This window comes from Haliaeetus albicilla, chromosome 11 (assembly GCF_947461875.1).
Source record: "Haliaeetus albicilla chromosome 11, bHalAlb1.1, whole genome shotgun sequence".
In the NCBI taxonomy this organism is placed as follows: Eukaryota; Metazoa; Chordata; class Aves; order Accipitriformes; family Accipitridae; genus Haliaeetus; species Haliaeetus albicilla.
The window spans coordinates 43,270,551-43,296,310 of NC_091493.1; the positions used below are offsets into that span (position 1 = coordinate 43,270,551).

General features: G+C 61.6%; 2 protein-coding genes across 5 annotated transcripts; both read right to left on the reverse strand.

The window, feature by feature from the left end:
- Nucleotides 1-18: 18 nt before the first annotated feature.
- Nucleotides 19-16,729, reverse strand: PNPLA6 (patatin like phospholipase domain containing 6). 4 transcript variants are annotated; one of them, XM_069797553.1, is made up of 37 exons: nt 16,638-16,729; nt 15,066-15,135; nt 14,899-14,961; nt 14,350-14,437; nt 14,183-14,265; nt 14,005-14,102; nt 13,782-13,922; nt 13,077-13,236; nt 12,895-12,975; nt 12,203-12,331; nt 12,042-12,122; nt 11,853-11,961; nt 11,663-11,752; nt 11,372-11,478; nt 11,078-11,269; nt 10,500-10,577; nt 10,094-10,299; nt 9,834-9,965; nt 9,624-9,747; nt 9,430-9,543; nt 9,041-9,116; nt 8,789-8,929; nt 8,397-8,460; nt 8,156-8,324; nt 7,911-8,093; nt 7,719-7,837; nt 7,473-7,629; nt 6,843-6,959; nt 6,653-6,722; nt 5,520-5,636; nt 5,126-5,235; nt 2,981-3,136; nt 2,756-2,908; nt 1,842-1,958; nt 832-928; nt 643-752; nt 19-427 (listed from the first exon to the last, which is right to left on the reverse strand). In XM_069797553.1, the coding sequence occupies exons 2-37, from the start codon at nt 15,102-15,104 to the stop codon at nt 362-364; spliced, it is 4,137 nt and encodes a 1,378-aa protein (XP_069653654.1). In that variant the 5' UTR covers nt 15,105-15,135; nt 16,638-16,729; the 3' UTR covers nt 19-361. The 4 variants fall into 4 exon arrangements, with proteins under 4 accessions (XP_069653654.1, XP_069653657.1, XP_069653656.1 ...); XM_069797556.1 differs by lacking the exon at nt 5,520-5,636; XM_069797555.1 differs by lacking the exon at nt 5,126-5,235 and having other exon boundaries at nt 2,981-3,129.
- Nucleotides 16,730-17,977: 1,248 nt separating this feature from the next.
- Nucleotides 17,978-25,166, reverse strand: MCOLN1 (mucolipin TRP cation channel 1). Its single transcript, XM_069797561.1, has 14 exons — nt 25,055-25,166; nt 24,703-24,893; nt 22,737-22,904; nt 22,480-22,639; nt 22,238-22,325; nt 21,375-21,471; nt 21,172-21,271; nt 20,936-21,042; nt 20,571-20,720; nt 19,989-20,090; nt 19,636-19,758; nt 19,141-19,347; nt 18,896-19,026; nt 17,978-18,408 (listed from the first exon to the last, which is right to left on the reverse strand). The coding sequence occupies exons 1-14, from the start codon at nt 25,068-25,070 to the stop codon at nt 18,372-18,374; spliced, it is 1,677 nt and encodes a 558-aa protein (XP_069653662.1). The 5' UTR covers nt 25,071-25,166; the 3' UTR covers nt 17,978-18,371.
- Nucleotides 25,167-25,760: the final 594 nt, after the last annotated feature.

The following is a 25,760-nucleotide window of genomic DNA, read 5'->3' on the forward strand; positions in this document are numbered from 1 at the left end:
GCTGGGTTTGTTTTAAATAATAATAATAATAATAATTAAAAAAAAAAAAAAGAGAAAAATGAAAATATACAGCAGTCACTTCCCCTCCTCCCCAGCGGGGCACGGCCGGGCCTTGGAGGGGGGATTTGGGCCAGTGCAACAGTGCAGAAGGGGGGAAAAATGGGGGTCCCTGGAGCCCCCCGCGTCACCCCAGCTTGGGGACAGCAACGGGGACAAGCCAGGATGAATGGGAAAGTGCCGCGGGGCCAAGCCCCAGCCAGGGAAGCGGCCGCAGAAAGGGGGATCGGCGGGGGGGGGGGAACGACACCCCCGGGGTGCGGAGGTAGTGCCGGCTCTTGGGCTCCTTCGGTTGCGTTTGGGGTCAGGTGCGGGGTGCGGAGGGGTCCTGGGCCGGGCTCGGGCGGTGCCGCAGGCTCTTCTCCTCCTCCTGTGGAGAGACGGGACATGGGGATACCGGGACGGGGACACAGCACAGCACCCATGGGCTCCAGGCTGTCCCCGAGTCCATTTAGGGGGGGTCTCCATGGCCAGGAGCAGGATCTGCTCCAGGGACACCCCATGAAGAGGATCAGGGCACCCTTGGGAGCCCCCAAACCCAGGGCCACCCCATATTGGAGGGTCTCCATGGCCGGGGACACTCACAGCCTCCAAAGCACCGGTGCTGGCCCACTCGGAAGGGGCGAACGCATCCTCCTCGCCCCGCACTGGCTCCATCCCCTCGTCCTCGTACTCGGTGAGGTAGTCGGACTCTTCTGGGGGGACAAAAGGGGGCACAGCGTCAGGCCCCATATCCGGATTTAGCCCCGTATCGGGGACCCCCGCCCAACTCACCATCGGCGTATCCGTCGGACAAGTAGGGCTTGGCGGGCTCGATGCGGGACACAATTTCAGCCAAGTCGGTGAAGCCAGCGCTGGGACACGTGAGGACCTACGGGAGGAAAAGGGGGGGGGCCCCCGAACAGCCCCCGCCCCAGCACGAGAAGGGTGAGGATGGAAGGGGCAGGAGGAAAGACGTGAGATGGGTAAGGGGGTGGAAGGGCATCAGGGGACACAGTGAGAGGGACAAAAAGTGACAGGAGATGGACCAAGGGGACAGGATGGACGAAAGAAGGGACAGGAGATGGACCAAGTAGGGGTCAGGAGGATGCCAGTGTGGGACAGGAGATGGATGAGGGTTGAGGAGAACAGGAGATGGACCAAGGAGGGGACAAGGATGTTGGAGGGCACAGGAGATGGACCACAGAGACAAGAGGATGGACCAGGGTGGGAGGGACAGGAGGATGATGGGAAGGGACAGGAGATGCACCAAGGTGGCAGGGACAGAAAGATGGACCAAGGGGACAGGAGGATGGCAGTGACCATCAGGAGGTGGACTAAGGGTGGACAGAAGATGGACCAGGGTGGGAGGACAGGAGATGGACCAAGGCACACAAGGATGGACCAAGGAGGGGACAGGAGGATGGACCAAGAGGACGGAAGGATGCTGGGGAGGGACAGGAGATGGAGCAGGGTAGCAGGGTCAGGAGGATGAGCAAGGAGGATGAGCAAGGAGGATGAAGCAGGGCAGGGAGGGACAGGAAGATGCCAGTGAGGGACAGGAGAACACCAGAACACCAGGGGGACAAGCTGCACCAGGAGGGCTAGAAGGACACAGGGGAGATGGAGGGAACAAGGGACAAGGCAGTGTGCTGCTCCCTGAAGACGGCTCCAGGGCCATGGGAAAAAAAAAATATCCTTAAAATCAGGGTGCCAGGGCCAGGGTGGCCCAACCCAGGATGCCCCAGGGCAGGTCCCCAGGCAGCCACTACCACCCGTAAGCCACAGTGCCACCCCCTGCTCACGTCCATGCGTTTGCTCTCGTAGAAGTCGGCCGAGCGCCGGTCCTTCACCATCTTCTCGATGATGTCGCCCCGGCTCCAACCGTCAAAGACCACCTTGCCGTGCTGGTAGCCCACGTCCTGCAGGGACAGCGGCCGCAGCACGTTGGTGGCCCGGGCACCCCAAACGATGGCCTGGGGCACCTCAAATGACAGCCTAGGCACCCAACTGATGGGTAGGACATCCCAACTGATGGCCCAGGATACCCCGTTGATGGCTGGAGCACCCAACTGATGGCTGGGATATGCCAAACGATGACTGGGACACTCAACCTAGTCAGGACCCCCCAAATGATGGCTAAGGGTACCCCATTGACGGCTGGGGCACCCAACCAATGGCTTGGGCACCCCGACCAATGGCTCAGGCAGCCCAACTGATGGTCAGGGAGCCCCAAACGATGGTCCAGGCACCCCAAATAATGGCCAGGACGTGGCAATTATTGGTCCAAGCACCCCAAATGATGGTTCAGGCACCCCCAGATGATGGTCCAGTCACTCTGTTAATGGCTGGGGCACCTGAATGGTGGCCTGAGCACCCAACTGATGGCTGGGGCACTCCACCAATGGCCAGGACACCCCAACCCGTGAACCAGAGCACCTCCAAATGGTGGCTGGGGCACCCAATCAATTGCTGGTTGACCCTACCTGATGGCCAGAAGACCCTGTTAATGGCCTGGACACCCAACCAATGGCAAGGGCACTTCAATCCACATCTGGGGCACCCCATTAGTGGCCAGGGCACCCCAATCAATGGCCAGGACACCCCAACTGATGGCTGGAGAACCTCAGCACATGGCTTGGGGTACCTCACTGATGGCCTGAGGCACTCTAAAAGATGGTCCAGGCCACCCCACCAGCCTCCTCATCCCCCAACTCACATAGATCTCGTCGAACTTGCCAAAATCCATGGTCTTGAAGCGATCGATGGGGGGGCGGATGTACTCACAGTACGAGCTGGACTTCACCACCTCCAGCTGCCGCACACACGACACGTAGGCCAGGCGGGACTGGATCTCCGCCATGTCGGGCACCTGTGAGGATGAGGCACTCAGCACCCTGCCCGCACCATCTCACCAGCATCCCCGCATCCCACCAGTCCTCACCTTGACTTTTTCAGCCCAGGGGTTGAGACGTTTCCAGAGAAGCCACCAGCCAGACAGGCTGTCCCCATAGTTGCACAGGTCCGTCTCATCCTGGCTGCCCACGTCGATGGCGATCACCGTCTTGGCACCCAAGTTGCGAGCGATGTCGGCTGCGGGGTGGGAAAGGAAGAAGCTGGGTTGGCAGCATTGTGGTTTCCCCCGGTCTGAGCCCGTGGCGAGAGGTGGTGGCACAAGCGGAGCAGGGAAATGGGGTTGAGAGATTGTCCCCGAGCCTGGGCTGGATGGCAAAGCCATGCTGGGGCTCGTGGTGGGATGAGCAGTGTCCCATAGGTGCCAGAGTTGGGGACAGGAACCCAGCGGCAGGACATGCCGGTGGGGAGCAGAGCAGTGACGCAACCTGGTGCACGTGCTGGGGCAACAGGAGGGCACAGGCAAGTTGCAGCATCTGTGGTGGGATGCGAAGGAGCGTGGAAATGCTCCAGGAGAACACCCAGGGGTGAGGACACCAGGAGATGATGTGAGGTGGATGGAGACGGCTTGCACATGGAGGAGGATGGAGATGCTCCAGGAGGGCGCCTGGTGCTGAGGACAACAAGAGATGATGATGCAACATGGAGAAAGATGGTTTGCACGTGAAGGAGGATGGAGATGCTCCAGGAGGGTGCCTGGTGCTGAGGACACCAAGAGACAATGACGCAGGATAGAAGAAGGTGGCTTGGAAATGAAGGGGCATGAAGATACTGCAGGAGGCCACCCAATACCAAAGACACCGAAAGATGGTGCAGGATGGAGGAAGGTCACTTGCATGTGAAGGAGGATGGAGATGTCCTGGGAGGGCACGTGGTGCCAAGGACACCAGGAGGTGACACAGAATGGAGGGAGGAGGCTTGCACGTGAAGGAACATGGAGATGTTCTGGGAGGCTACCTGGCATCGAGGACACCAAGAGATGGTTTGAGATGGAGGGAGGTGCCATACATGTGAAGGAGCATGGAGGGCACCTGGTGTCAAAGACACCAAGAGATAATTTGAGATGACAGGAGGTGACTTGCACATGAACAAGGATGGAGATGCCCCAGGAGGTGACCTGGTGCTGAGGAGGAGGAGGAGATGAGGCAGGACGGACAAAGGTGGCTTGCGCATGAAGGTGTGCCAGGAAGGCACCCAGTGCCAGGGCCACCAAGAGATGGTATGAGACAGAGTGAGGTGGCTTACCCGTGAAAAAGCATGGAGGGCACCTGGTATCAAAGACACCAAGAGCTGGTACAAGACAGACGGAGGTGTCTGGCAGGTGAAGGAGAACAGAGAGGCCCAAGGAGGGCACCTGGAGCTGAGAACATCAAGAGTGGATGATGTAGGATGGACGAAGGTGGCTTGCACGTGATGAAGCATGAAGATGTCCCAGGAGGACACCCAACGCTGGGGACATCAAAAGATGGTGCAGGATGGAGGGAGTTGGCACCTGTACCTGCAGGAGCACAGAGATGCCTTGGGAGAACACCCAAAGCCGAGGATACCAGGAGAGGATGATGCAGGATGGAGGAAGGTGGTTGGCACCTAAGGAGCATGGAGATGCTCTAGGAGGGTACTAAGGACACCCAGAGATGATGCAAGATGGAGGGACGGTTTTTTGCACATGAAGAAGGATGAAGATGACCTGGGAAGCCACCTGGTGCTGACAACACCATGAGACGATGCAAGACTGTGTGACTTTTCTGGCATGTGAAGAAGGATGAAGATGCCCTGAGAGGATGCCCAACACCAAAGACACCAAGAGATGGTGCAAGATGAAGGGATGCATCTTGCATGTGAAGAAATCTGAGGATGCCCTGGGAAGCCACCTCGTCCTGAGGACACCAAGAGATGATGCAAGATGGATGAATATTTTTTTTTTTGCATGTGAAAGAGGATGAAGACACCCTGAGCGGACGCCCAACAATGAAAACACCAAGAAGATGCAAACCCAAGCAAGATGTCCCAAATCCAACCTCAACGTCTCCAGCCGTTGAGACCCCATCTCGTGGTGGCCATGCGGCCCCCACCCAACCGCCCGCTGCCGCCCCCGGGGCCGGACCTGGCGCCGCATCGGCTGCCGCCCCGGTTGGGTGGTGGCGGTGACGGCGTTGAGCTGCTACTTGCCTGGCAGGTTGTTGATGTAACCACCGTCCATCAGTAAGTTGCCGTCCTTGGGGTCGCAGAGTGGCGGTAGGTACCCAGAAAGGGTCATGCTGGCTCGCACGTACCGCCAGAGCGAGCCTGCGCCGGCGGGAACAAACGCAATGAGCACGGCTCGCCTGAGACCCCCCGTCCTCGGGGGGGCTGCCCCTCGCCCCTGCCCGCGCCCAGGGACATCTACACCCCACGGGTGCCCAACGGGCACCCACGGGTGGCAGAGGAACCTGTCGCGTGCCCTGACCGGCCATTTACAAAGCCCAGGTGGCTCAACTTGGGATGGGATGTTGTTTTAGGGGGGGTGGGAAGGGTGGGTTTTTCTTCTGGGGCGGGAGGGGGCTGGTGGCCCCGGCGAGTGAGATGCTGACCTGGGACATTGTTAACATAGCAGCCGTCCACGAGCCAGTGGCTGTCCTTGGGGTCGCAGAGCGGAGGCAGGTAGGGGGTATAAGATGCACTGGCTCGGACGTAGCGCCAAAGGCTGCCTGCCGGAGGGAGAGGACACGGTCATGGCCACAGGGGGACGGGACGTGCCTGAGCACCCGGCAGTAGGTGACCGAGGATGTCGGCACCGCGTCGGTGGGACGTTTGCAGCCCGAAGACCGAGCCACTGGGATGGGGAAGGATAGCCGGGCGAGATGCTTGCCGGAGGGTTAGGGGTGGTGAGTGGGGATTAGTTGGCGTTAAGAAGCCAGAGGAGCAGGCAGAGCGAGAGCCAGGCTGCTTACGAGCCACCGCGTGCGCCCCGTGGACGGCTCAATGTCCCAGGTGAGCTCTGGCACCAGGCAAGGAGGAGGGGCAGCCACCGCAACATCCCCATCACCGCAACATTCCCACCACCAAGATGTTCCCACCACCACCACATCATCTCCACCACCACCACATCATCTCCACCACAACCATGCCATCCCCACCACAACCATGCCATCCCCACCACCACCATGCCATCCCCACCACCACCATGCCATCCCCACCACCACCATGTCATCCCCACCACCACCATGTCATCCCCACCACCACCATGTCATCCCCACCACCACCATGTCATCCCCACCACCATGTCATCTCCACCACCACCACGGCATCATTCCTACCACCACCACCACGTCCCCGTGCTCCACATGCCGTGAGTGTGGGTTACTGGGATTAGTGGTGAGCAGATATGTTAGAAGGGACATGCATGCTCGGGGTGTCAGGATGCGGCTCCACACACCAATTCTGCCCCCAACCCCACCACGGATGTGGGGCACAGCCAGACCCCCATGGGGACCTGAGTCTGGTGGGGTCACCGACACCAGACAGCTCTGGGAAGCCGCCTGGGCTCACCAGGAGCTCTCCAAGCCCTTTTTTTGCCATGCCAGGATGCATCCTCCCCTTGGCACGTGGCAGACCTTCCCCCGTGGGGCAGTGGCACCATTTTGGGGTGCCGGTGAGAAGGGTCCCCACAAGGGTGGATGTGGTGGCACCGGAGAGTTTCTCCAGCTCCCTGGGGAGCTCTTACCGTCCGTGTGCACCCGCATGGCCGAGGCTGTGATGTCAGTCGTGACGTTGAAATAGGGCAGCCACAGGTCCTGTGAGCACAAGATAGGGTGGGTGACACAGTGGGGATGTTGGTGGGTGGGTGGGTGGGGAGCTGGTCGGACCCCCTGCCACAAATGGGTGCAGCCCTGGGGGGTGTCTGTGCGACGCACCTCGATCTGCTTGTCCTGGAAAACCTTGTTGATGCTGGCGTTGAAGGCTGAGCCCGAAAACATGGAGGTGATGGGGTAGGTGAGGTCCAGAACGGTCTCAAACACTGAATTCATGCACTGGAGGAAGAGGAGGAAGAAGAAGGAGAAGAGGAGAAGGAGGAGGAAGGTGAATAAGAAGGACAGAAGAAAGAGGAGGAGGAGGAAGAAGAAGAAGGAGGAGAAGGATGAAGAAGGAGAGGAGGAGGACGAGGAGAAGGACAAGAAAGAAAATGGAAAGAAGAGGAGGAGAAAGAAGCAGCAGCAGAAGAAAAGGAGAGAAGGTGAAAGAGGAGGAGGAAAAAAGAAGAAGGGGAGAGAAGGAGGAAGATGAGGAGACAAGAAGAAGAGGAAGAAGAAAAGGAGGAAGAAGAAGAAGAGGAAGGAGAAGAGGAGCAAGAAGAAGAAGAGGAAGCAGAAGAAGAGGAAGCAGAAGAAGACGAAGGAGAAAAGGGGGAAGGAGGTGCTTTAGAAACACCTCAGGCAGGGCTGGCCGTGGGCAGGGCAAGCACCGTGCCAGTGTCCTCCCAAAACAGGGACGGCGAGGGTCAGGGTTTGCTTTTGCTGGGGTGGGGGACATGCCACAGCACCCACCTTGGCCCACTCGCGCGCCCGCTGCTTGGTGCGGACAGCGCTGCGCTCCTCGGCGTAGAGCGCCCCGATGAAGGCGCCAATGGAGGTGCCGCCCACCATGTCGATGGGGATCCCCGACTCCTCCATCGCCTTGATCACCCCGATGTGGGAGCAACCCCTGGATGGGTGGAGAAAATAAAGAGGAGGATAGATGAGATTGGGACCCCCACCCCGCTGGGTCCCATCCTGCCATGGTGCGGCACCCACCTGGCTCCGCCGCCCCCCAGGACGAGGGCGATGGTGTTGCCGGTGAGAACCCGTGCCAACCGGGAGAAGTCGCTGTGCCGGTCGGCGCTCTTCTCAAACACCTTCTCATACATCTCCCGCTGCAGATGGGATGGACAATGGGTGACGATGACGGCGGTGGACCACCAAGGTCACCCAGGGGGACACACGTACCAGTTTTGTGGGGCTACGGCGGGAGAAGACGCGCCGGGGACACTTGATGTGGAGGTGGCCTGAGCACCAGCTGCGCATGTTGAGCCATTCAACGGTGCGGGAAGGGCTGGGACCGTCTTCGCGGTGTAGGAGGACCAACTGCTTCAGCGCACGCACCGCCGTGTTCTCCAGCATCTGCTCCAGCTGTAGAAGCCATCAGCCACCTGGCGCGGTGTTGTCCCACCACCGCCTACCCCCCGCCTCACCTCTCCCAGCGCCGGCTCTTGGTCACCCAACCCTACGATGAGGATGCAGTCGGCTTGACGGATGCAGCGTACGGTCCACGGTGTCAGGGTACAGTCGGTTTGGTACAGGACGATGCGGTGGATGTCCTCCTGCTGTGCCAGCCAGCCCGACAGGCGGTACTCCTGGATGCTGCCGAGATGGAGGGGTCAGCCAGCGGCCCGGTGGTGTGTCGCCGATGATGTTCCTCCCAATGGGAGTTACCTGTCCAGCGCTGAGGAGCCGAGACGGGCACGGATAATGTCGCTGGTGAGGAGCAGCGTGGGACCTAGGAGAGGTGGGGACGTGGTCACCACCATGACATGGTCACCACCGTGCTGTAGAGCTCTGGTCATCACCATGCCATGGTTGCTACCATGCCATGGGACTGTGGTCACCACCACGCTGCAGTCGCTGTCACGCCATGGGGCTGTGACGGTCACCATACCATGGTGCCCGCCACACCACAAGACCATGACCACCTCCATGCCGTGGCCACCACCGTGCCACGGGGCTGCAATCACCACCGCACCAGGTCACTGGCATGCCACAGGACCACAGTCACTTCCACACCACAACCGCCACCGTGTTGCAGTCACCGCTCCGTCGGCACTCACCAATGGCGTTGAGCGCGTGCTTGAGTTCCAGCGTGAAGGCAGCCGTGGGCACATCGTCGCACACAGGCAGCACCGCCACCGTTGACAAGTTGCTGGTGGGGTTGGTGGGCTCTGAGCTGGAAGCCATGCCCAAGCCGGAGCCTGCATGGACAGAGATGATGGAGGTGGTGGACACCTTCCATGCGCTGCTCTGATGATGGCCACCAGCCCTGGAGAGGGCACCCCGTTGTCCTCAATCCCTTTAGGACCTACTTGCAAAGGGCCCACGGAGCTGCTGAAGGTTTCCCAAGATCTTCTGGCTCAGGAGGTGGATGAGGCGGGTGACAACCTGCAGGGACGAGGATGGGGATGGCCATCAGACCTGGCAGGGCTTCCCAAGCTGGAGACTCATTAACATCCCAGACCGGTGTCCCACATGCTTTTTTGGGTGCCACCACCACCACCCCATCCTTGGGGACCTCAGAGGTGGACAACCCTTTAGCACGTCAGCCCTTCTCCCCCAACAGCTCTAACCACTTCTTTAATTCCTTAATTTAAGCTAGTTTTAACGAGTGTCACAGCTACCAGCTGGGGGGAGACCTGGAGACACGCTCCTTCCACAGGAAGAGGGTGCAGACCCCAGGATGGGGAACTGCAAGTACCTGGGGGTATCTGCGCTTTATGTTGTTCAAGGTGCCTTCAGGCAGCTTGGCCAGCTCCGTGTCCCGAACCGCATGGACCGTGGTGGCACGGGGCTGCCGAGTGAGAGCTTCCACCTGGAGAAGAAGACATATAGTCAAGAGGTATGAGCCAGATGTATAGGGTGTCCAACCCTTGGCCCTGACACGGCTCTCACCACGCCAATGAGGTCTCCGCGGCCATACTCCCCAATGAGCTCTTTCTTGCCACTGCCCTTCTGGATGACGGAGCGGAGGCGCCCGTTGAGCGCGATGTAGGTGCAATCTGACTTGTCACCCTGCCTGGGGGACACCACCCGTGGCAAGTCAACCCCCTGCCAAGCTGGTCCTCACCAAGTTGAGGTGAGCACCCACTCGTTGGTACCCACCTGTAGAGCGCCCGGCCGGCCTCCACCGCCATCCAGTCAATGGCGAAGTCCATCTGGCGCACGAAGGGTGACATGCGGGCGGCCACGGTGTGGGCAACGCTCAGCACCACGCTGGGCTGCTCCCGCATGATCCTAGGGGTCAACAGCAGTTGGGGGACACGGTGATGGCCCCAACAGATGCCACCATAGCGCTCACCCCAGCAATCCACTTTGGCACCAACACTTTGTCCCAAACCTCCTCCACCGGCACGGGGACTCACTCGTAGAAGTCCGACTTGGAGATCTTGAGGAACGTGCAGTCACGGTTGGCCTTGATGGTGAAGATGAGGGGCTCGCCGGTGAGCACGGCCAGCTGCCCCACCATCTCGCCAGGCTGTGTCAAGAACAGGCAGACGTCCTCCGCCTTGTCGATCATCCGCTGGTACACATGCAGGCAGCCCCACAGCACGAAGTGGAGGCTCACGTCCTGCCGAAATGGCATCCTATCACCGTTGGGGGCCACCTGGGATCCCCAGGCATGAGGGGTCCCACCAGCACCGCTTAGGGTTTCTTCTGCTCCTCTTCACCAAGTCTTCACAGGGCAAGAGCAGGAAAGGTGGCACCCCATGGAAATACGGGGTAGGGGGAAGCAAGACACCACACCAGCTCCCCAAAACCCAGACCCACCTGGTCCCCTTGACGGGCAATGACTGTCCCAGCTTTGGCGTGATGGAGCAAGACACGGTTGTTGAGGAGGGAAGGGTCCTGAGGGGAAGAACAATGTCACATGAGGTGGTGGGGACCCCCATGAGGAGACAGAGGACCACCAGGAGGCCACAGAGACCACCACAAAGTGACAGGGACCAGCACGAGGAGACAGGGGACCACCCCCAGGTAATGGAGATCACCATGAAGTGATGGAGATCATCACAGGGAGATGGGGGACCATACCAAAGAGATGGGGGACCACCATGAAGTAATGGGGACCCACCACAAAGTGACGGGGACCCACCATGAAGCAACGGGGACCAACACGAAGCAACGGGGGACCACCATGAGGCAACAAGGGACCACCGTGAGGCGACAAGGGACCACCGTGAGGCCACAGGGATCCACCATGAAGCAACACGGGACCAACATGAAGCGACAAGGACCACCACGAAACCACAGGGGACCACCACAAAGCGATGGGAACCCACCACAACGCAACGGTGGACCACCACAAAGCCACGATTCCCCCGTGCTGGCACCGTTTCTGCCCTCACCTCCACCTTCATGAGCTTGACCAGCTCCCGCTTGGCAGCCTCAAAGATGGCACTCGTCTGGCGGCCCTGGTAAGGCCCGAAGGGACAGTCCCCGGGTGCCGTATCGTCCTCGCAGTAGTTGTAGTGGTAGACACCAGACGGTTGCTCCTCCACCGTCACCGACTTGCGTTCCTTAGGCTCATGCGAGACGGACTGCGGGGAGACGGGACAGCTTCGGCACCCATCTGGCAGCCACCCCAGCGGTGCCGGCGGCAAGGGTTCGGGTGGATGCGATGTTGACGGATCTGGCCTTACCCTGGCGAAGGCGGCCAAGGCGCCGGTACTGTCCTCCTGCAGCGACACCGAGATGCGGCCGCGCTCGTAGGCCATGTCGAAGTCGGAGCGGGGACCCTTCTGGATGCCTGCGATGGGTGAGGGAGGGGACCGGGGGCGGTCGTCGGTGTCCGAGATGGGGATGCTGGGGGGTGGGGGGAACGCACAAGCACGGGGAGAGGCGGGATGTGCACGAGCGTGGGGGATGCACGAGCCTGGGGGGGGCTACATGACCCCAGGACCCCCCCACACTTCCTCCAGCCTCCAACCCACCGGAGATATCCACCGGCATGGAGATGCAACGGCTCAACAGCGGCGGCGGTGGCACGGCGGTCTCCAGGCCTCCTGCTTTCAGCGGGTCGGCTGCAGGATGAGACCACCCTGAGCACCAGCAGCCGAGTCCCCCCATGGTGGCGGCATGGGGGGGGCGGTTGGGTCCCAGGACCCCCTTCCCGGCTTTTACCTGGTTCCCTGCCATCATCGGCGCTGCTAAGCCCCCGCTTGCCGTGGCGGACGGGGCTGGTGCGGGCGGCATGGCCGGGTTGGGGGAAGAGCCGTAGCGGTTGCATGTCCTGCAAAGGGGGACATCAGCGGGGCTGGGGGGGGCGGTCTGGATCCAGCCCAACCACCTCTGTTTTTGGCATGAACTCACGTGGCTAAAGAGCTCGTTTGTCAACCCAAGGTAGTTGTGTAAAGCCAAGAAGGTGACACGCTGCAGGCGCACCATGATGATCTAGAGGGGGACAAGAAGCCATCAATGGTCCCCTGCCACCCTAAGGGACGTCTCCATGGCTCCCCCCGACTTGGACTCACCTGCACCACCCGCACCAAGCTCTCCGGGTACTTCTCGAAGACGGCAGAGAAGGCTTCAACCGGCAGCCGTAGCACGGTGGAGTCCTCTGCCGCCCGGGCACACACAGTCCGGTATGGTCGCTGGTGGCCCTAGGTGACACGCCGTGGTGTCGGTGGCCTTGCCAGGATGGCGATATCCATCCTGGCAATGGATTGAGGACTGTGGCAGCTGGGGGCTGGCGAAGCCCACCGGTGGCACCGGGCTTTTGGCTGGTTGGGCTTGGGGATGGCCATGGTTGGGCTTGGGGATGGCCACAGTGTGGTTTGGGGATGGCCATGGTTGGGCTGGAGGGGTCTGGGGACAGCCAGTGTGGTTTGGGGATGGCCACGGTTGGGCTGGGAAGGTTTGAAGATGGCCATGGTTGGGCTGGAGGGGTTTGGGGACAGCCAGTGGGGCTTGGGGACAGCCACAGTTAGGCTGGGGAAGGGTTGGGGACGTCTGTGGTCAGGCTTGGGGACAGCCGCAATTAGCCTGGGGGGCTTGAGGGTGGCCCCGATCAAGCTTAGGGGGTTTGGGGACAGCCGTGATCAGGTTTAGGGGGCTTGGGGACAGCCACAACTGTCCTGGAGGGTTTGGGGGCAACCACAATCAGGCTTGGGGACAACCATGATCTGACACGGGAGGGTGTTGGGGACAACCACAGCACCGGTACCGTGATGACATCAAGGATGCTCAGCAGACTGTGCACGCTGTCGCCGGGGAACACCTCCTTCATCACCGTCTCCTTCCCATCCTGCGAAGCGCAAATCTCCTTACTTTTTCCATCCTCATCCCCCAGAGTGTCCCCATTCCCCTACCACATCCCTGTCCCCCTCACTGTCCCCGTCCCCGCACCGGTTCGGTGAGGAGGAGCTCCAACTTGCCATCCTGCAGCACGTAGATGCTGGTGTCGGGCTGTCCGGGACGGAAAACGTAATCACCTTGTTGACACTGCTGGAAAACCATGTGCTTGCAAAGCTCCAGGAACAACGGCTTCTCAAAGTGGCCCAAGACCCTACAGGGACAAGGACGGGGACAGCGGGTGACACAGAGCTCGCTGGGACCTGTCCTGGTCCTCTGGAGCCAGGCCAGTGGCCAGTTGCCACGGCGATGGGGGATGCAGAGGGGAAGAGCATCCTCCAGCATAGTGGTCCAGCCTCCCCTTTCCGGGATCGGATCCTGACCCCTAGGGCCGGATCCTGATGCTGGGGCTGGATCCTGACCCCCCCTGGGGTCTGATCCTGATCCCCAGGGATGGATCCTGATCCCCCTGGGGCCTGATTCTGACCCCCAGGGATGGATCCTGACCCCCTGGGATTGGATCCTGACCGCCAGGGATGGATCATGGCCCTGGGGCCTGATCCTGACCCCTAGAAACAGATCCTGACTCCCTGGGGCTGAATCCTGGCCCCCTTGGGGCCTGATCCTGACCCCCAGGGATGGATCCTGACCCCTGGAGATAGATCCTGACCCCCCTGGGGCATGATCCTGATCCCCAGGGATGGATCCTGACTCCCTGGGGCCTGATCCTAATCCCCAGGGATGGATCCTGAGCCTCACCGGACATTTTTGAGCATGTAGAGAACCTCGGAAGGAAGATGGGAATTGGCCACGTCGAATTCGGTCAAGTCGGCTTCCAGCACCGAGGGGGGAGGCTCCTTCAGCTGCAGCGTGGGCAGCTCCTTCTGGATGCGCAGGAACCTTGGGGACAACGAGGTGACATCGGGGCACGACCACCACCCCCTCACTGTCCCCCGTCCCCACCTTCCTGGTGGCACCTCACTTTTTGGCGATATTGAGCATCTTGAGCTTCTTCTTCATGCGGGGCCGCGAGGCGCTGGAAATGGTGGTGTCCACCAAGGAAGAGGTGGATTGGGAGACCTGGGGTTGGGGACACCGAGCCGAGGTGTCACCCGAGGGGGACACCGTGAAGCCACCCCAGCTGTCACCCCCGGTGTCACCTTGCGCATGATCTTGCGGCCGTAAAAAAGCATCTTGTCCCGTTTTCGGAAGCGGTATTTCGGCGTTCCCTGCGTGGGTATTTCTGAGGAGCGCGATGGGGACAGGTTAATGGGGCGCAGCCCTGTCACCCCCCCGTCCCCAAGGCCACCGCGCCGGTGTCACCCACTCTTAAGGCGCAGCCGCCGGACCAGGACCACGATGGCAACGGCGACGATGACGGCGAAGAGGCCGAGGCCCAGCATCGCTCCCAGCACCTGCGGAGGGAGAGGAGGGGGGTCCCCATGCGGCCCCCGGTGTCCCCCAGGGGACGGGGACGAGCACGGGGAGAGTGGGGGGGACGCCAATGGCACTGCCACCTTGGTGACGTGGAGGGATGGGTGGGACATGATGGCATCGGGGATGGGGACGCTGGTCCCCAGGGGTGTGGGGACAAATTTGTGTCCCTCAGGGGTGCTCAGCAGCGCTGGGGACCTGGACACTGTTCCTTGGAGACAAATTTGTGTCCCTCAGGGGTGCTTAGCAGCACTGGGGAAGTGGACACTGTCCTTTGGGGACAAATTTGTGTCCCCTGGGGGTGCTCAGCAGTGTTGGGGATCTGGACACTGTCCCTTGGGGACAAATTTGTGTCCCCTCAGGGGTGCTCAGCAGTGCTGGGGACCTGGATACCATCCCTTGGGGACATGGCGACAAGTCTGTGTCCCCTGAGGTTGCTCACCACACCGGTGGGGAGCTGCTCCTCGGCGAAGAGATTGGGCAGCACGGACGTCAGGGATGCATCCTGCGGGGACAAAGGGACAGCTGAGCCCCCCCCCAGGGTGGGGACACCCACAGGAGGTGACTGTCACCCCCCCCCCCACGTCCAGCCACGGTGCCGTTCCCTACCTCTGCCTCCTCCTGCGGCTCCGACTCGCTCTGCCCCATGGCCGCGGCGGGGCTCTGCCCATGCAAAAACCTGCAAAAACGGGGAAAAATAATAAAAAAATTAAAAAAAAAAAAAAAAAGAAAAAGAGAGGTTTGTGACACAGGGACCCATGACGGCCACCGAGGGACCGGTGACAACAGGGTGACATCCCCACAGCGGGTAAAATTCTGCTGGGGGTCGGGTTTGGCCCCGATTTGCTGCATGATGGGGTGCGGTAGGGAGCCCCCAGGGTGTCCCCAAAATGTTCGGTGACATCGAGTGACCAAGAGGGGACTGTAGTGTGTGTGTCCCCCCCCTTGGGGACTTTAGTGTCCCCCCCCCCGACAGGGAGAGGAAGCGGTGGCAGGAACCCTGCCATTGCAACAGCTCTGGTCACCGCGCCGAGGCCACCGGCCGCCGTCACCCGCCGCCGATGTCACCCATCGCCGATGTCACCCGCTGCCGATGTCACCCCGCCACAAGTCAAGGGTCCCCAAACGCCGGTGCCACCGCCGGGCCCAGCCTCGGTGTCGCCGTGTCGTGTCGTGTGTGTCGTCGTCGTCGTCGTCCCCCCCCCCCGCCGTCCCCACCGTCCTTCCCAAGGACACCCCGGCGAGGTGACGGTGGCATCGGCGGGCACCGGATCGGGGACGTCACGGAGGTTGGCACGTGTCACCCCCCCCACCATCACGGCCATCCCATGGGGGGGTGAGGGGGGGGACACACACAGCCCAGCGGCACCGCGCCAGCACCCAGCACCCCGTTTGCGGTGACGGCTGCGCCGGGGCCCGGTGACACCCCCCCATGGGTGACAACGGCCCCCCCCATGGGTGACAACTGCCCCCTCTTCCCCAATTTACTGCCCCCCCCCAATTGCCCCCACCATCAGCCCCCCCCTCCCCCCACCAATATTACCCCCCCTGGCTGGTTCTGCCCCTCCCCAGGGCAATATTACCCCCACCCCAAATTCTACTGCCCCCCCCAGGGCAAAATCCCCCCCCCCGGGTAATATCCCCCCCCCCAGCTGGTATTGCCCCCCCAACCCAGTATTGCCCCCCATGACCGCCCCCCCGACTCTTATTGCTCCCTCCCCAACCCCCATCACCCCCCCAGCTGCTTTTACCCCCCCCAGCCTTTACTACCCCCCTCAATGCTAGAGTTGCCCCCCCCCCGAGCTCCTATTGCCCCCCCCAGCTAGTAATACGCCCTCCCCAGCCTAATATTGCCCCCCCCGATAACTGGGGGTGTGTGTGTGTGATGCTGCCCCCCCCCCAGGCCTTATTGCCCCCTCCCCAAGCTAAAACCGACCCCCCCCCCCCAGTACTGCCCCCCCCGGGCTAATATACTCCCTCCCTACATTTACTGCCCCCTCCCCAAGCTAAAATTGCCCCCCCCAGCGCTATTCCTGCCCCCCCCCGGGGGGGTATTGCCCCCCCAAACCGGTTCTACTCCCCCCCCCAAGCCAGACCTGGCCCCCCCCGGACCCCCCAAAAGCCGGTGCAGCCCCTCACCCCCCCCCGGGACGGTAATTCTCCCCCCCCCCCCGCACTCACCAGCCGCCGGTGCCCGCCCCGCTCCGGCCTCGGCGGCCCCCGCGCGGTCATGGTCCGTTTAAAGCCGCCCCGCCTCCCGCACTGACGTCACGCGGAGGGGCGGCGGCGCCATGTTGGGAAGGTCAAGCGAAAGGAAGCGGCGGCTGCCCGCCATCTTGGGCGTGGCATGGGGGACACACACCCTAAATCTTGGGTGGTCACACACAACGACGACTGGCGAGCACCCTCATGTCTGTCCCCACGCGTGGTGGCACCCACAGCCACGCTCGTCCCCCCCCCCAGGGTGGCACCCACCGCCAGCCCTGTCCCCACAGGGGGGTGACACCCACAGTCACCCTTACCCCCCCCCATGGAGACCACCCCCCACCACAGGGTGCTGGCACCCCCCCTCCCCACGGCGCAGGGGGTCCCACAGCAGCACAGAACCCACTTTTCTCCCAGGGCGTTTTATTCTCCCACCCCGGGGGCACCCATCGGGACCCCACACGGGGCACAACTCCCCCCACCCCACCCCAAAAGTAGGGAGCAAAACAAACCCCACAGCGAGCAACACCCTTCCAGGCTGAGACCAGCCACAACTCAGTCCATGAATGAGAGGCATCCAGAGCAGCTCTGACCACCCCCCACCCAGGCCAAGCGCCCGATTTGGGGTTAAATGTGGCCTTTTTGGGTTGTGGGAAGGCAGGCGGAGGCAGCAGACGCCTGGTACCAGCGGCTGCTGGCCCCGCTCCAGCCGGGAGCAGCTGCTCCTCCGGTTACAAAACATGCCCTTGACCCGTCCCGCGGTGTGTGAACAGCTCCGGGACATGACATCAGCCCTTTTACCTAAACCACAGACCCCGGGGACAGGGGAACTGTTTTTCGCTCTTGCCCCACTGCCCCTGTCCTGGTTGGAGTGGGAAAGAGGTGCCTGAGGTGTGTGTGGGGGGGATGAAAGGGACCTGCTGCAGCCCTTCGTGCCCAGACGCTCCCCCCCGAAATGGCTGCAGGGCTTGGGGACAAGTGCCTGATGCTGCCACAGGGCAGCTGGGCTTGGGGACAAGGGCAGGGACAAGTCCCCAACGTGGCCAAGGGGCTACTGGGCTTGAGGACAAGTCCCCGACCCAGCCAAGGGACCAGGGGGCTTTAGGATGAGGCTTTGGTCACATCCACGACGCAACCAAGGGGTTGCAGGGCTCCAGGTTGAGCCCCCAAAATGGGGCTGGGGGGGTTGCAGGGCTCCAGGTTGAGCCCCCAAAATGGGGCTGGGGGGGTCGCAGGGCTCCAGGCTGCCCCCAGAACAGATCTGGGGGGGGTCGCAGGGCTCCAGGCTGCCCCCAGAACAGATCTGGGGGGGTCGCAGGGCTCCAGGCTGCTCCCAGAACAGATCTGGGGGGGTCGCAGGGCTCCAGGCTGCCCCCAAAAACACATCTGGGGGGTGTCACAGGGCTCCAGGCTGCTCCCCTAAAACATAACCTGGGGGGGGCAAGGCCCATGTTGAGCCCCCAAGGGGTGCCCGGCTCCAGTTCAGGACTGGGAGCAGCAAGGCTAAGGTCCGTCAAGAAAAATAACAGGGCCACCAGCGTCCATCTAGCGTCCCCCGGGTGCCGGGGGCACAGGCGCTGTCTCTCCCCACCCCTTCGGGGCCCCGAGCTGGTAAAAGCAGATGAGAAAATAAATTAAAAGCGCTCGGGGTGGGGAGCACAAGGCGCCGCTCCCTCACGTCCTTGGGGGTCCATGCTGAGGGGTCCTCCCTTAATTCACCAGCAGCGTGTTGTCTTGCAAAGGAGCCCTGCGGGGAGAGAAGCACTGACGGTAACGGGGGAAAATCTGATGAATTTGGGGAAGATGGCTTCAATTTTGGAAACATGACCCAGCTGTAGCCGAAGGGAGACTCCCCCCACACCCCAGAAATAAGAGGAGTGGGAAGCAGGGAGCCACAAAGGCAGCGAGGGGGACACACACGCAGGGAGCCCACATACCCCGGTTATACCCACATTGAGGGGTCCCCACAGGCACAGAGCCATTTTGGGGTGCTGGCAAGAGCCTCACCGGCATGGAGAGGGGCTGGAAATTGTGATCCATGTGGGATCGACCACATAGGAGGAGCCAGTGGCAAAAAAAGCTGTAAACCCTCCTCTCCCAGCATGCAGGGGCCAGCGAGGTAGATAATGGGGGGGGGGGCGGGGGTCACAGAGCATATCCAGCCCTGATCCGCTGGCCAGAAGCGCCCCCCCAGTTGTGTCCCCCCCTCCCCAGCACTGGCACCGCCTGCTCACCGTTCACAGCAGCAGAAGACGGAGCAGGATGAGGCGCTGTCGCGACGGTACTTGCCCGATTTGGGGCTGTCCTTGCACTGGGCGATGTAAGCGTGGAGCTGGGAGACGGGCGTTTCGCCCTCGCACTGGTGCTGCGGGGAAAGGGGATGGGGAAGCTGAATCCCTCTGATGAGGGGGATCGGGATCTCCCCCCACCAAAAAATCCAAACATGAAGCTTTGCTTAAACGCCAGGGTCTGGCCTCACCTTGATGGTCTCATAGGAACCGGTGATGAGAGCAATGAAGAGGCTGAGGACCATGTAGATGAAGAGGCTGATGAAGGTGTACAGGTAGATCTGGCTGAAGAGCCACACCAAGTAACTGTTCTGTTGCATCTCGGCGAAGGTAACGAACATGTCGTCTCCGTTGATGAGGGAGAAGAGGCACTCAGACACCATGGAAAGGGATCGGAACTGGGATGGGAGGTGACAAAGGGCTGGTAGCTGGCCCAGGCCACTGTGTCACCCCTTCCACCATCAGGCTGGAAGCTCCCAAACAGGGAGCGAGCACTCCCCAGCACCCTAGGGGCTACCCCAATGCCACCACGCTGTGAGGAGAGAGACCGCGGCAAAGACCAGCACCCTATCTAACCCACGCTGCCAAAACGGGGACCAGCCCCGCACCCATCTCCTCCCAAATCCGGGCAGGGAATCACCTGGAGGTGGGTGAAGCCCACCCCAACCACCGACCCAGAGCAGTACCTTGACGTGGTACGGGCCCAACACGATCCACCCGCAGAAGCAGTAGCCCAGATAGATGACAGCCACGCAGCAGCAGAAGCGGATGACGTTGGGGAGGGCCACCCGGAGCGTGACGATGAGGATCTGGTGGGGAAAACCAGTCGGGATTAATCCTCATCTTCTGCCAAGGGTGCCCGCAACAGCTGCTAAAGCACCCTGTGAGACCTTGGTGTCCTCGGCAGAGCAGGACAGGGACTCTGGGGACACACGCAGCAGCCGTGGGACGAGCTCAAGCTCGCCCAGGCAAGCATGGCCATTCCCAGCCCTTGAAATTGTCCCCTCGGGTCCCAGGTCACCTCCTCCGTGTCACTCACATTGTACTTCTGGAAGAAAGTAAGATAGCGAATGACCCCGACCCAAACCAGCAGCGTGGAGGTGCCCAGGAGGATGCTGCAAACGTCGTAGCTGGCAAAGTTCTGCAGGGACAGAGGTGTCACGGGCCTGAGGCATGGGCAACGCTGTCTCCAAATCCCCAACGCCGCCCCTGAAGCTGTAACAACCCTCTACGCTGGCCAAAAGCCAGCGGCAAGTAAAATCCTGGTGCCACAAGCCACGACATAGCAGCCACACAGGACCCTACCTGTCCCTTTGTTGCCATCTCCCTGTCCCAAAGGGAAAGGGGGGGCTCTGGGGTCCCACTTGGGCCAGGACCCCTCTGTGAAGCCCTCAGGAGCGACATCTGTCCCCTAACCCGCCGTCAGGGCTCTGATCACATCCAGGACAGCTTCACTGGGGCAGACAATGCATTGCTGGCGCCCAGGGGCAGCCGTTGTGTGGCTTGCCTCCTGCCACACGGAAATGTCCCCTCCCCGGAGCACGGGGACACCCGTGCCAGCAGCCCCAGCACACCCAGGATCTGCAAAAACCTCCAGCTTTGCTCCCCAGCGTCCCCATACCTTGGACTCAATGCCAATCTTCATGATGGTTCCCAGCACAGTGAGGATGTCGCTGATCACCAGGAGGATGTACCAGCCGTTGAGGAACTCCATGCGGTCCGACAGGCACACGCTCTGGTTGTAACGGCGCTGGAAGAACTGGCTGAACTCCTACATGGGGAGGAAAAAAAAAATGGTGTCCTTTACCCACCGCCTGGAGAATTTTGCCTGTCTCGCAGTGCCCACAGCTTTGAGCATCCCCCGTGGGGAAAGGGCTTCCTCCAAAACCCGGCAGCGCTGAAACAGCGTCCCGGTGGCAGCTCTGTCCGGTTACACTGTGGAGGGTAGCCACAGCTGGCGCCAATTCCTGCTGTGCCACCACTCACGTGCTGCAACATGACGCCCCGGATAATGGAGCGAGCGCAGAGGATGAAAGAGAGCGAGCAGACGAGGATGACGACGACGTCAAAGAACAGCCGGAAGGAGTTGTCACCTGCAAGACGCGTGGTGGCTCTTCTTAACGAGGAGGACAGCCACCCAGGAGCACCCCAAGCCCCCCACGCCGCCCTTTGACACCCACTGGGGACAGATGCCACCTTTGTGGTGTCCTTGCGGCTCCTACCTCGGCCAAAGACGCTGGGATCTTTGCACTCCTTGATGTCAGCCTGGTTGTCGAGGCGGATTTTCACCCGGCCACTGTGTGCCTTGTTGTCAAACGTGATCTGGGGAGAAGTGGGAGTCCCTACGTGCCCACGAGGGACGCTGCCAACCCCACGCAGCCCAGCTGGATCACCCCGAAGCGGGGAGCTTTGCCAACGCACTCACGGTGATGGTGAAGGTGTAACAGTCGGGGATCTCGTTGTTGATGATGGTTTGGATGTTGATGGCTTTTAGCTTGAACTGGATGGTGACATTGATGAGTCTGCAGGAAAGGACGTTCGTTAACCCTCCTCCTGCGGCTCGTCCAGGCTGTCTCAGCCCACTTCGACCCTCCCAAACCCCCAAAATACGGCGCTTAGAGTCCAATAACTGACAGAGAGGGGGTAAACACCTTCCTTGGGGGTGCGTACAGCCCCAGGAAAGGATGTCTCCAGCTTTAGAGGAGCAAACTGCTGCCAACCCGCCCCAGTGTCAGTGATTTTTGCTTTGAGGGGGAGGTTGGACCCTCTGGCAGAAATGGTGTTGCAAGCTACACCGCATCTCTCAGCGCCAGCAGTGCCGGGATCTCTCTGCCCAGCACCGGCAAGAAGATAGGGCTTGCCTACACTGGTAACACGCCTGCAACTGCAGGGCTTGGCCACGGGCAAGCAAAACGCCACCAAAAGCCAGCGCGTGGTTTGGGGGAAGGGAAAACAACCCCCAAAGCGGGAGTTGCAGGACAGTCTTGGTGCCTTGGGGCCAGCTCTGCAGGCGCTGCCACCAGAGACGTGGCCGGAAAGCAGCTGCTTTGTTGCGCAACCTCACTGGTTTCACATCTTCCTCAGCCCAAGGGTGAATTTGTTTCTATCTCACGAGCGGTTTTTTAAAACCAACGGGGGCTTTTTCCATCCTGGCAGCAGGCTTCAGCGTGAGGAAGTCCCCACCCTGGGGTTCCCATTCCACCCTTGCCCATATGCTGCACCAATGGGATGTCCCCAGCACCCAAATGCTGGGACACCCCGGATTGCGGGGAAGGCATCTGCAATTACTTGTGAAATTTGAGGGTGAAGTTCTTGTAGCTGCGGTCCAGCTCTGGGGGAAGAGGCTGTGGGTCCTCGGGATCCACTCCCAGGCAGTCTGCAGGGAGGGAGAAGCACCTTCAGGGAAGCCCGAGGCCCCATGCAGACCCCTTGGACCCTCTCAAGCCCAGAACAAGGATCAAAAACCTCCCCAGGACCCAGTGGTGGCTGCGGCACAAGGAATCTCAGCTCCACTGTCCCCCAAAACCCACCTGTGACAATCTTGGGGTCGATGTTGAAGGTGTCGTTGGCCGGATCGATGCGCCCTTTACGGTAATATTGCTGGCACAGCATGAGGGCTGACTGGTTCCCTCCGCTCTCCCCCCGCACATAGGCATAGCGGCCAACGGTCTCGTTGGGAATGGCCAAATACTGGAGAAGGAGATGCCCTCAGCAGCCGGATGTGGCCCCGAGCCACCTCCGTCTCCCCAAGCCACCTCCGTGTCCCTCCTCTGCCCGTGGATCTCACCTTCTCCATGGCGTAAAACATGCGGTCGTAGAGGTCATGCTGCGTGTAGACGGCGTAGGTGTCATCCGCGCCATCCACGTAGTCCTTCAGGAAGAGGTGTTTGAAGGCGATGGTGTTCTCCTCCTTGAATGTCACCACCATCTGGTTGCTGAGCCCGAAGAGGATGAGCTGAAGGAGACTGCTATTAAATTCCTGCCCCGGCAGCTCCATAAACAACGACACTACAGCCCAAAATGCAGCTGTTTTGCCCCAAAATGCTGACAGGAGGCAAAACACCGTCACCCTACACTTGGGTGACCCCAAGAAGACAAGGGCCAGCTAGCATGTCCCTGAGGTTGTCCCCATCTCCACCTGGTTGCCCCAAAACCTCTTAAGCCGGCTAATTTCCTGCAGCAAATTTCCTCTCCCACCATAAATGGGGGGAGGAAGATCTCCCTGGGGGACACGGATGTGTCCCACCGCAGACAGGGGGAGGACAATCTCCTCAGGACACACACACACGTCCCCCCACAGTGCCACCAAACACTGCGGGGAACATGACAGCAGAGCAGACCCTGATCTTCCTCCTCTTCGTCAGCATTTTCCTTGCCTGCACGCTCTAAACCCCTCCCCATGCTGGTAATTAGCTTGTATTTATTAACACAAGACGCCGCCGCTCATTAGCACTGTTCGTTGGCAGGCTGAGGGCAGGGGTGGATCCGGGTGACACCGCTCAAAGCCAGGACAATGCCGCGGCGCTGAGCTGGGTGCTGCTGCCTGTCAGGCAGGGTGCAGGCAGAAATGGCGGCGGGGTGGGGGGGGAGCAAGGCCCCAGCGCCCCGATTTCCCTCGACGGGAGGGAGATGTCACATGCTGGCTGTTTCCTCCGAACCTCATGACCGCGGCCCGACAGTTCCCAGGGGATTTTTCTGCCCCGGGATGGAGCCTGGCACCAGTCCGGGAGCCGGTGACACCCTGAGTGGGGGGACGTCCTTTCTGCCCCTCCGCTTTTTTGGGGCGCCCTGCCACATCCCAGTGTGTGGCACCTGGACCCCAAGGACGTGCCACGAGGGTAACCCCAACAGACCCTCCTCTCACCCTGGGGACCTCTCCCGAGTCCCCCACTGTCCCCAAGCACCCCCACCAAGTGTCCCCAAATACTCAAGCCCCCCCCCACGCCCCCAGCACTCCCCACGATGTCCCCAAGCCTTACTGAGGATGTCCCTTCCGACGTCCCCATGCCCAGTACCCACCTCAGAGGTCACCTCCTGTGCTCAAAGCCCCCCCCCCAGAGGGCCTGTGTCATTGTAACCCCCCAACTTCCCATGCCCCGGTGTCCCTTTGCCCATTGCCCCTCAGTGGCACCCTGGTGTCCCCCTCGCCCCCATCCCCATGTCCCAGGGGACCCCCTCCCCACTCTCCCAGAGCCCAATGCCCCCAGGCTCCTTTCCCCAGTGTCCCCATGTCCCAGGGCCACCCCTCCCCAGTGTCCCTATCCCCATTGCCCCCATGCTCCTCTCCCCAGTGTCCCCATGTCCCAGGACCCCCCAGTACCTCCCTCCCTGACGTCCCCATATCCCAGGGGACCCCATTCCCAGTGTCCGCATGTCCCAGGATCCCTGATGTCCCCATATCCCAGGGAACCCCATTTCCAGTGTCCCCATGTCCCAGGACCCCCCTCCCCGGTGTCCCCATGACCCAGGACCCCACAGTACCTCCCTCTCTGGTGTCCCCATGTCCCAGGACCCCACAGTACCTCCCTCCCTGGTGTCCCCATGTCCCAGGGGACCCCATTCCCAGTGTCCCCATGTCCCAGGGGCCCCCAGTACCCCCCTCCCCGGTGTCCCCACGTCCCAGCACCCCCCCAGTACCTCCCTCCCCGGCGTCCCCGTGTCCCAGGGCCACCCCTCCCCGGTGCCCAGCGTCCCCCCTTCCCCAGAACCCCCTCGTACCCCACGGCCACCCGGTGTCCCGGTCCCCCCCCCACCTGGACGGTGACAAGGAGGATCTTGGCCAGCTGCAGCCCCAACTTAACGGGCCGCCGCCCCCGGGCCCGGTACTTATCGCAGGGACTCATGAAGAAATACTTGAGGCGGCGTCGGAGCTCTTCTTCCTCCGCCACCGCCGGGGATTCCGTCGTGCCGTAGCCGGGGCCGCGGCCTAGCAGCCGCTCCGTTTCTGAGGCGGAAACGGCCGTTCACCGGAGAGTACCGGGGGCCTCTACCGGGGGTAGGGGGGGGCGGCACAGACCGGTACCGGCCCCCGCCGCCCGCCTCGGCCTGGTTCCCTCCCGCCCCGCCGCCGCCGCCGCCTCGGCCCGGTCCCCGGTTCCCGCTCACCGGACGGGGCCGCCATGGCGCCGCCGCACCGCGGCTTCACCCGCCCGCCTCACATGACCGGAAGGCCCCGCCGTGGCCCCGCCTACCGGCCCTTGTTGTCCGTGGCCACGCCCACTCGGCGCATTAGCTCCGCCCCCTCTGCCCGGGGCGGGAGAGTGACATGGGGCACGGGGCGACACGGACACGGGGGGGACATGTGGCCTTGGGGGGACACGTCCGTGCCAGGACAGTGACATATGGCTTGGGGGACACGTCCATGGGTGGTGACGTGTGGCCTTGGGGGGACATGTCCATGTATGGTGACATGTGGCATGGGGGGACACGTTCACGGATGGTGACATGTGGCGTGGAGGGACATGTCCATGCCAGGACAGTGACATGTGGCCTTGGGGGGACACATCCATGGATGGTGACATGTGGCCCAGGAGGGCATGTCCATGGATGGTGACGTGACCTTGGGGGGACGTGTCCCTGTATGGTCACATGTGGCATGGGGGGACACATCCATGGATGGTCACAGGTAGCATGAAGGGGACATGTCCGTTGATGGTAAAATGTGGCATAGGGGGACATGTCCATGCCAGGACAGTGACATATGGCATGGGGGGACACATCCGTGCCAGGGTGGTGACATGTGGCCCGGGGGATGTGTCCATGCCAGGACGGTGACATGTGGCATGGAGGGACATGTCCATGCTGTGAGGTG